The following is an 11,218-nucleotide window of genomic DNA, read 5'->3' as shown; positions in this document are numbered from 1 at the left end:
GTAATATCTGCATTACTCCCGGTGCTGAGGATACAGCAGATGAATGCATGGCTGAGGAGCACATGCACGGGAGAAGGATTCATTTTGTTGGATCACTAGAACCTCTTCTGGGGTAGAAGTGACGTGTACAAGGAGGATGGATTGCACCTAATATACTGGCAGGGAGATTTGCTAGAGGTGCTGGCGAGGATTTAAACTGAAAAGGTGGGGGTGGGATGGAGACCCAGGGTGACTGCGAGGAAAGAGATCAATCTGAAACTGATTGTCAGAAGCGACTCAAACAGTCAGGGCAGGCAGGAACAAAACAGAGAACAAGGTAGGGCTCATAAGCTATATTTACTTCAATGCGAGGGGCCTAACAGGGAAGGCAGATGAACTCAGGGCATGGTTAGGAACATGGGACTGGATATCATAGCAATTACAGAAATGTGATTCAGGGATGATAGGACTGGCAGCTGAATGTTCCAGGATACTACAGGAAGGATAGAAAAGGGGGCAAAAGAGGAGGAGGAGTGGCATTTTTAATAAGAGATAGTATTACAGCGAATACTTAGTGGGGGGATACTCCTGGGAATATATCCAGAGAAGTTATTTGGTTAGAACTAAGAAATAAGAAAGGGATCATCACCTTATTGGGATTGCATTGTAGACCCTCTGATAGTCTGTGGGAAATGATGAGAAAAACTTTTAAGTAGATTTCAGTTATCTGTAAGAATAATAGGGTGGTTATGGTAGGGGATTTTAACTTTCTAAACAGATTGGGACTGCCATAATGTTAAGGGTGTAGACGGAGGGAATTTGTTAATTATGTACAAGAAAATTTTCTGATTCAGTATGTGGATGTACCCACTAGCAAAGGTGTAAAACTTGATATACTCTTGGGAAATAAGGCAGGGCAGGTGACTGAGGAGTCAGTGGGGGAGCACTCCAGTGACCATTATTCTATTAGTTTTCAAATAGTGATGGAAAAGGATAGACTGGACCTAAAAGTTGAAGTTCTAAATTGGAGGAAGGCTAATTTTGATGGTATTAGGCAAGAACATTCAAAAGCTGACTGGGAGCAGATATCTGCAGGTAAAGGGAAATGGGAAGCCTTCAGAAATGAGATAACGAGAGTCCAGAGACAGTATGTTAGGTTGGAAAGAAAGGCTGGTAGGTGTGGGGAATTCTGGATGATGAGAGAAATTGAGGCTTTGGTAGAAGAAAAAGAAGAAAGCATATGTCAGGTGAGATCAGAGTGAATCCTTAGAGTATAAAGGCAGTAGGAGGACACTTAAGAGGGAGATCCGGAAGGCATAAAGGGAACGTGCGATGGCTTTGGCAAACTGGGTTAAAGAGAATCCACAGGATTTTTATAAATACATTAAGGACAAAAGATTAAGTAGGGAGAGAATAAGGCCCCTCAAAGATCAGCAGTTGGCTTTTGTGTGGAACTGCAGGAGTATTTTGCATCAGGTTTTACTATGGAGAAGGACATGGAAGATATAGAATGTGGAGAAATAGATGGTGACATCTCAAAAAATGTCCATATTTACTGAGGAGGTGGGTGGTGCTGGATGTCTTGAAATACATAAAGGTTAATAAATCCCCAGGACCTGATCAGGTGTACCCTAGCACTCTGTGGGACGCTTGGGAACTGAGTGCTGGGTCCTTTGCTGAGATATTTGTATCATCGATAGCCACAGGTGAGATGCTGAAATACTGGAGGTTGGCTAACGTGGTACTTAAGAAAGGACAAGCCAGGGAAGTATAGATTGGTGAGCCCAACACTGGGTGGTGGGCAAGTTGTTGGAGGGAATCCTGAGGGACAGGATGTACATGTATTTGGAAAGGCAAGGAGTGATTAGGGATAGTCAACATGGCTTTGTGCGTGGGAAATCACGGTGGACGTGATCTTTATGGACTTAAATAAGGTTCGAACTCATGGAATACAAAGCGAACTAGCCATTTGGATACAGAACTGGCTCGAAGGTGGAAGACAGAGGGTGGTGGTGGAAGTTGCTTCGACCTGTGACCAGTGGAATGCCACAAGGATCGGTGCTGGTTCTGCTACTTTTTGTCATTTTTCTAAACGATTTAGGTGTGAACATAGGAAGTATAGTTAGTATGTTTGCAGACTACACCAAAATTTTAAGTGCAGTTGACAGCGAAGAAGGTTACCTCAGATTACAATGGGATCTTGATCAGATGGGCCAATGGGCTGAGAAGTGGCAGATGGAGTTTAATTTAGATAAACGTGAGGTGTTGCATTTTGCAAAACCGAACCTTAGCAAGACTTATATCCCTAATGGTCCTCGGGTATCCAAGGGAGTGTTGAACAAAGAGACCTTGGAGTGCAGGTTCACAGCTCCTTCAAAGTAGAGTTACAGGTAGAAAGGAAGTGAAGAAGGCATTTGGGATGCTTTCCTTTATTGGTCAGAGCAGTGACTAAAGGAGTTGACAGGTTATATTGCGGCCGTACAGGACGTCGGTTAGGTCACTTTTGGAATATTGCATGCAATTCTGGTCTCCTGATCGGAAGGGTGTTGTGAAACTTGAAAGGGTTCACAGAAGATTTATAAGGATGTTGCCAAGTTGGAGGATTTGAGCTATAGGGAAAGTCTGAATAGGCTCGGTCTGTTTTCCCTGGAGCGTCAGAGGCTGAGGATCAATCTTATAGAGGTTTATAAAGTCATGAGGAACATGGATAGGATAAATAGATAAAGTTTTTTTACTGGGGTGAGGTTGTCCAAAACTAGAGCACATTAGTTTAGGGTGAGAGGGGAAAGATATAAAAGGGACCTAAGGGGCAGCTATTTCACACAGAGGATGATGCATGTCTGGGATGAGGTGCCAGAGGAAGTTGTGGAGGCTGGTACAACTGCAGCATTTAAAAGGCATCTGGATGGGTATATGAATAGGAAGGGTTAAGAGGGATATGGGCCAAGTGTTGGCAAACGGGACTAGCGCTCCAAGGTCTCTTTGTTCAACACTCCCTTGGTCGGCATGGACAAGTTAGATGGAAGGGTCTGTTTCTGTACTGCCCCTCTCTATGACGATATTGAACCAATGAGACAATCCAATGTTTGAGGTATAAAGAAGCAGGCATTTTGAGAGTTAGCCAGAGAGCGAGCAACTGCCATCGTCAGAGTAACTACCAGCAAAACACTATCAAAGGTACCTTTTTCTTATGAAACATCTTTGCAGCAAAAGACTGAAAAAAGATCCAGGGAGATCTACAGCCAAAAGGAGACAGACTCTGACAATGACAGCCACTGTGTAGTTTTGAAGATTAAGTTGATGTAATTTTAAGAGGGACTTTTATTGAATCAATATATTGTTACAGAGTTGGAGGTAGATAACAAACCTTTAAGAGAAAGGAGGCTTAGAGTTGCAAATACTTGTTGTTTAATGTTTACTTTTACAGAATAAAATTGATATTTTTGGAATTTGGGGAGCTCTCCGTCACTCATACTGTAACAGATTATGAGGCGATATGAGCTTTGCTGTGTGTTTGGTTTAATTAGCAGAAGGTTTTATCACCATGTTGTAACAATACTATCAAATATGTACTGATTATAGGAACCGTCATTGAAAGAAATCACCGTTCCACAATATTCTGAGAAAAAGGGCTAAGAAACCATAAGGATAACGGAAGCTAGAACATACTCTGCTGGAGACATCAGGCAAGCACACTTTTTCACTATTTTCCAAATCATGAATGAGAAAAAAATGCTTACAGTTCTCGAAATAAAATCTGTGGAAGTCCATTCCTTCAACAAGGTTACCCAAAGCTTCAGGTTCAAATGAGGTCAGTCCTGGGTCGCATATTTTCCTGAAAATAATTAATAAAATTAATAAAAGTTTTCAGGAAGTGGAATTTCTCAGTATGACCAGGGATGACAAATTACACAAGTGGTCTGTTACTTCCACTGAGGTCTGAAATGCAATTGTTTAGGACCAAGCTGTGGGGAAAAACCTGCGTAGAATGGTTGTTGTGTGGTATCAAAATTCATAAGGATGCAATTTGCAATCTTGTCCATATCAAAGCTGAAAAATCTTTGCAACACAAATTAGGAGGAGACTTCAGGTACCAAGTCCAAGCTTCAAGAGAATGTTTCTCACCACTGTACAGGTTACACTTTAAAAATCTATACTAAATGAGAGACATTTCGGAAGTATCCAGACTATCATGGAAACTTTTAAAATTTTACCTTCCGAAAAATTTATTTGGGGAGAAAATCACTAGCATTTTTTGCCCATCTAAACTGAACTTGAATAAATGATGGTGAGACACTCGCTGCAGTCCTTGGAGCATAGTTACACTCTTTATGTTGTTTAAATTCCAAGCCTTTGACCCAGCCACAGTAAAGGACAAGTCAGGATGGTGTATGGCTTGGAGAGGAACTTGCAATTGAACCTGTTTCCATGCATCTGTTGCTTGGATCCTGCTGGCTCATTTAGGTTGTGAGTTTGGAAAGTAGTGTTGAAGGAGCCTTCATGAGGCATTGGTGATTAGGGGAAAGGAGGTGGATGTGGTGCCAATTAAGCAGGATGTTTTGTCGTGGAGACTGTCAAGCTTCTTAAGCAATGTTGGAGTTGCACTCAACTGGGATTGTTCCATCACACATTTCACTTCTTACTTGTGCCTGGTCTATGGTGGATAAGCTCTGGGGAGTTAGGACTCAGCTACTTGCAACAGTATTCCTAGCCTATGACCTGCTCTTGTAACCACTGGATTTATATGGTGAGTCCAGTTCAGTTTTTAGTTGATGGCAACCTCCCAGGATGTTGACAGTGGGGGATTCAATGATGATCATGTGAAGGGGTGATGGGTCAATTCTTGGCACTTGTCACCTGTTTGGTTTGATAATTACTTGCCTTAAATATCCCTAGAATAGAGATGTTGAGAACGGAACAGTTACAAAGTGTTTATGAGTGGAAAAGATATTCTTTTCACTTACGCATAAGCTTCAAAGTCTCCGTTGTTGATGGCTTCGATCAGCTGCTCAGTTAACTTGATGATTTCTTGCTTGCGAGCTGGAAAAATAAAAAGAAGAAAATGGGACATCTGATACCATCAAATGTCATCACTATTTGGGGACAAAAAATTCGCAGTTTGATTCCCTGCTTAATGGTATCAATTCCCATTTACAGTAATTCACTTTCTTACGTAGCGAAATAAAATTGGTGCCGAGAATAGCTGGTGATACTAACTTTTACAATTAACTTAAAACTTGTATTTTGGATTGTTACCGTAATTTCACGAAAAAAAACCTGGGCTGTAACCTAATTAGCATTATTATAATGTGCTTCTGAGAACAAAATAAAACGTGTAATTCCGCACAATGAATCGATCCCACGTCAAAATGGCCCTGTACAATACCTGATAAAACTACCCTCTCATCCATGTACATAAAGATTTAAACCCATTCATAATCACGCGAAGACAGCTAATTCCCTTGTTCACACAAACAGTTTAAAATGTTAGCCATCTCCACTTTTGCAATAACTTACCTCTTACCTGTAGGAAGACCGAAGTTGGCCAGCCATCTGCAAAAAAAGTCGCACATATAACCCGCCCACGAATATAAGCCACATTGCCTTTGGAATACGTTTTAAGATATACCCTGCAGGTTGTTTTCGTGAAAGTACGGTAATTACTTAAGACTTGCGACTCTTCGAAATGTGATGTCCTTCGAGTTGTTTGTTTGCAAAAGAGAAGACATATAACACACAAGAGACAATACTTCAAGCAACGTTCCTAGAGTCCGTGAACAAGATGCATCATTGGCTGTGCCTAACCTTTAATTGAAACTGCTTAATGTATGTAGTGCTTGCACTTTTAAGCTATAAACTGTTTTGTTGTTATTCAAGAAGGGTACCTGAAACCTCCGCCACTTGAAATAGTAGCTGTTAGCACTGAACACAAATTGGGTTCGTTGCTGTCAATGAAACGGTTCCTAAGAGGCTTCCTTGATTTGATAAGGTAACAATGCAAAATGTGTGTGAATTGCTGTGTTTAACAGTCATACATTGCATTTCAACACAAAATGCAGTATCAGTGATGGTCTGAGAATTTTAAAACGAAGCAATAGAAAATAATATGTGAATAATTCAGAGACAGTATCCCAGACCTTATGAAGTCTTGTCACTTGGAGAGAAAGATTTGGTTGGTTTAAGATTATACTTATTCATAGTTTTACAGTGCTTTCCTCTGAACAGTCAGTCATTACCCTCTGACTGGAAATATTATTTAAACCCATTTTTTCTGAAATGACACATCATGCCAAAGGTAGGGCTTACAGAAGTCGACATGCTTAAACACACTTCATCGATAGATTTCTGAAAGTATCCAAATTCACCCCAAGATCATTTTATAACTAGATCTTTGAAATTGTAAGTAATGTTGACAACAGAATACACTCCCCCCATGACATTGCTCAATCATCACAGGCAGAAAAGTTTTAAGCATGTCACAATGGAAAAAGATGAAATTCTATGCTCCTCACATATTGGAATGTTCCTTGGAGACAGAGAACACAGTAAACTCTGTGGTCTGACTGAGAGCATCAAAATCCTTGCTCATAAAACTAAACACTCCTTCATACTCGCATGACAATAGATCTCTCACCCATGCTTTGTGACAACAACAACTGATTAATTCTCATCAATTTTGGGCTGTTTCATTCTAGTTCAATTTCATTCAAGGAGAAAAATAATCAGGTCCCTTCAGTATTACATTGACAAACTTTATGTGCCCACAGGTGTAATAAAGTTGAACATTTATATTTTGAAAACCTTATCTAATGTCACATCAATACACCAATGTCTAAGTTTATTAGCTGTGAGTACCTGAGACTGAAATTGTCAAAATTATATGAAATGGCACAAAACAACGTTCAGTCAAGTTAATCACAGCATGAGAGACTCCACAAATACAACACACCTTTTATCTTCCAGCCTGATTTGGAATTTTCAAATACAATAGCACATGGTCGCATCTTGGCTCTGTTGAGATGAAGCTCTCATCAGCTTGAGATCTGGATAATGGAACATGTCCAAGACTATTTCGAACAACAGAACACAGATGGAGCACAGCAGTTCTGCAAATCTTTGAATCTATGTATTTGAAGTTCAATGGGTCACTTTTGACAACTTAAGATTTTATATTTAACATCAGCTGCTAAATCTCCAAGCCTCGGCCATGCACAGCAGACTGTGAGCTAAATGTACAGCTTGCCAAGTCTGGAAGCCCAAATGGTCTAGTGAAAACAACTTTAAGTAAGACAAATAAAATTTTCCATTACATCCACATTTGTCATTGGCGGCTGTACTTGGCAAATAGTGGCACTCGTATGGATCTGACCCGTTAAAAGCAGCTTGACATATTCCCTAAAAAATGAACAACATCAGCATATAGCTCAAGGCAATGATAGTTTTGTTTGTGATTGTTCTCAAGCTCTCAAAGTATCAAAAAATACTTTTTTCATTCATACTAAGATTATAGTGCGGTATCAGCTGAGTAGGTATACCCAACCTTCTGTTGCTACCACAGATAGAACTTGAGGCATAACTTGCAGGCATTTCTGCAAATCTGTTGTTCATAAATTTAAGGTTATAGGTTGAAGCATCGGTTATCAACCATGGCTGGGGAATAGAAAGAGGAGGGGGTGGTGGTGAGTAGATACGACATGAAGGAGAAGAAGATCCTGAACCCAGCTCAGTTCATTGGGAAAGAATGCATGAGATATCATCTACTGACTTTCTCTAAAACAAAGCTAGATTGTGAAGTGTGCAATGGAGCAGCGAGATCATAAGGAATAGAACCTCAGCTAGCAAGGAAAGGAGTTCTGAAAGTCATCATTCACCATATGGAGAAGCAGATGAATTTCTATGTCCCCAGCAGCTACTTGCAATTGTGTTTGCAAGAAAAAACAAGATTTTCCCTCCTATCCTCAAGAAAGAGAATTTCCACCTTCAGGTGGAGCCTTCCTATTTGTCTCGACAAGAATCAAAAGAGTATAAAGTTTTGATTGGTGGTAGAGGCAACTCATCGCCTTCTCCCATTTTCTTCCTCCTCTGCCCATACTTGGCTCTGGCATTCCTCTTCCTCGTAATGACCCCTTTACCCAGCTCTTGCAGGAACTCCTCTCCATTCAATTCATATTGAAACCGTTTTCTCTACCAAGGAATTTCAGGCAGTCCAGGAATTAAACCATGAGTCCACTGGTGCAATTGAAGTGTGACCCAGAGTAACTGAATTTAAGATATCCATTTAAGATTTGGCTAATTTGGTGTCCATTTCAAATTAGAGAGATACGCTCTGTCTTTGCTCCTGAACTGTCCCACATTATCCAGAAAATTATCAAGTGTTTCATTTAATCCATACTAGTGTTCGAAGATATTAACTTACCTGATGATTCTACATTCATTCCTTTCAAAGAAACAATAAATGAATAAAAGTGACTTACTTCATATCTGAACTCTCAAATTAGGAACAGAAGTAGGCTTCTTAGCCCCTCAGGCCTGCTCAGCCATTCAGTTTCCTGAAGAAGGGCTTATGCCCGAAACGTCGATTCTCCTGTTCCCTGGATGCTGCCTGACCTGCTGCGCTTTTCCAGCAACACATTTTCAGCTCATTCAGTAACATCACAATTCCAACAAGTTGTCTTTTTAAAGCTGTTTTGTTTTTGGGTGTAATTGCAATTCTGTTTTCTTCCTTCCAGTTAACTTATTTTAAATCCATGAAAATGCAGCAAGTTTAGGAAAACATTTAAAAGCAAAACCACAAATCAACCTTTAAAATCCAAAGTTTAAATGGAAAAGGGCATTGTTTCCACTGGGGACCAAAAGGAGAATAAATGCATTTGAGAACGGTTTCATTTATGATGGATCAGTTCCTTTTCTGAGACACTGCACATTAGGAGTGTTATGTAGAATATACTTTAGAAAGAACTAGGACTTCAAGCTTTCTCAAGACAATGAGGCATAAGCAGTAAACGCAAACCATACCAACTGATGTCCATATCTCCATTCCATCCCCACCATCGTCCATAAAACAATAAACAGAACATTTACAGGTCTCACTGTTTCTCTGAAATGAAACTTGGTGCAGCTGCAGTAGTTATAACAGACAAGAAACTGGGCTCCGTACTTCAGCTGGGAAGGGAACACCTGCCTCTTCTGGAAATATCCACTGATGCACATCAGGCAAATGGTATCGATGGCATAATCTGAAGACTGAAGAACGTACAAATGCTCTCACATGCGAAATAACAGGTCAGTGAATTCCCAGAGCTTGACAGATGCCTGTGAAGTTGTATCCGAACCAGATCTATTAGGTGTATTTGAAAATGTTCTTTCTCTTACGAAAGCAGGGCAGGATCAAGTGCACTTCTCTGATTGGCAAATGCAGCATAATACGAAAGGCCAAGGTTTCTAGATGCACGCAGTGTGAATTTGGTGGTGTCTGAACAGGAAATGTGAGTGAGCCTACTATAATTGAATCAAATATCCATAACTTGGCAAGAGGATAGGGAGTTAGCACCAGGAGCTATCACAAGTTGCCATTCCAAAAACTTTCGGCAAGGTTGACAAACTAGGAGGATATTTCTTCAAGAGAAATTAAAGGAAAAAAAGTCAAAGCATTGTATGCTTGCCTCAGACACAACTGTTTCAGAGATAAAAGCACTGAGAGGATGTGATATTTTTGGCTGCAGCTATATCAACTATTCTATAAGGAACATTAACATGTTTTTTTCACTCTTATTTCTGTTAGACCTATTGTGCTTTTGCAGCAATTTTTTTTTAAAATTTTAGTATGATCTGTTATAGATTTGAAAAAAATATGAAAGCTGCTGAGTTTGCAGAACCTCGACAGCTGAGGAAACATTAGAATGGACAAGGAATGGTCTGGAAAAATGTCTGAAATGTGACGAAAGAAAAATCTCCATTTCATGAAGCCATTTTGCCACAATCCATATTTGAATGATGCTCATTCAGATCTATAACAGATTTTTTCACCAACTGTTCTGTGGTGACAGAATTTCTTGTTAGTGCAACAAATTTACTCAGACCAAACATTATAAAAAAACAGAAAGCAGGAAAATGCATGATAAAGTAAATTAAATACACACAAAATATATATTTTGAACACCTTTTGGTTTCATTATTTCTGTAACAAGAATTAAAAGGCCTTTAAAAGAAAAGGTGCCATTCATTGAATAATACACACTACATAAGTACCTCATAACAATTCCTGTTCCAATCAGATCAGCCTTCTTCAAAGTAAACCATCGTCGGTTCACTTCAGTACTCATGTGAAATGCACAAAATTGTTCTGCCAACTTATTAACCAGGATCTTCCAATATGGGAACTACACAGATGAAAGAGAACATTGCGTTCCTTTCCCAGATTGATGCTTTGAGTCAGAGTGCTGCATTTTCATGACGACCCAAGCAAGCAGCTCTTTATGTCAGTAGTCACAGAGAACTGAAGGCAGATCCTAACCATTTCAGCATCTTTCCGAAATATATCGAGAACTTTCTTACATTAAAATCTGCTATGTAAGGGAAAAACATTTTGGCTAAGTGTTCTTACAGACTGACATACCTGCCACTTTGTTCGTCATTTCTGAGTGCTTGGCCATATCTTTCAGCTAATTACACTAAGCTGTTACTTAAACAGAGTGACCTACACATGCTATTATTATCCATTTGTCCTCAGATCAGATTTAGTTGTCACATTATGCCCTTCCAGATGCTCTGATATCCGAGCTGTCATCTCTGGTTCATTACAAATGCAAATTCTTAATTTAGCATAGTTAAAGGTTTATCAGTTATAGGATTAAAATAATAATTATCTGCTCATCAGAAGATACCTTGAAAATAGAAAGAGTGCACCTTGTCCGCAGGAGCTGTGATTAGATTAGATTACTTACAGTGTGGAAACAGGCCCTTCGGCCCAACAAGTCCACACCGACCCGCCGAAGCGCAACCCAAAGCATTCCCCTACATTTACCCCTTTTACCTAACACTACAGGCAATTTAGCATGGCCAATTCACCTGACCTGCACATTTTTGGACTGTGGGAGGAAACTGGAGCACCCGGAGGAAACCCACGCAGACACGGGGAGAATGTGCAAACTCCACACAGTCAGTCGCCTGAGTCAGGAATTGAACCCGGGTCTCTGGCGCTGTGAGGCAGCAGTGCTAACCACTGTGCCACCGTGCCACC

At 40.1% G+C, this 11,218-nt stretch overlaps 1 protein-coding gene across 50 annotated transcripts in view; it reads right to left on the bottom strand.

Moving 5' to 3' along the window:
• The window catches only part of camk2b2 (calcium/calmodulin-dependent protein kinase (CaM kinase) II beta 2), a 264,708-nt gene that overhangs the window by 5,312 nt on the left and 248,178 nt on the right, over nucleotides 1-11,218 (bottom strand). For all 50 annotated transcript variants that reach the window (XM_043681403.2, XM_043681412.2, XM_043681409.2 and 47 more), the window contains 2 exons: nucleotides 4,944-5,019; nucleotides 3,720-3,814 (listed from right to left, as the gene is read on the bottom strand). In XM_043681403.2, the coding sequence (XP_043537338.1) occupies nucleotides 3,720-3,814; nucleotides 4,944-5,019 (171 nt within the window). The remainder of the gene's footprint in view (nucleotides 1-3,719; nucleotides 3,815-4,943; nucleotides 5,020-11,218) is intronic.

Source organism: Chiloscyllium plagiosum, unplaced genomic scaffold, assembly GCF_037043375.1.
Source record: "Chiloscyllium plagiosum isolate Xiang-an unplaced genomic scaffold, Cpla_swu_hap1 HiC_scaffold_48, whole genome shotgun sequence".
Lineage (NCBI taxonomy): Eukaryota > Metazoa > Chordata > Chondrichthyes > Orectolobiformes > Hemiscylliidae > Chiloscyllium > Chiloscyllium plagiosum.
The sequence above is the reverse complement of the archived record's forward strand: the minus strand, read 5'-3'. Positions and strand labels throughout refer to the sequence as shown.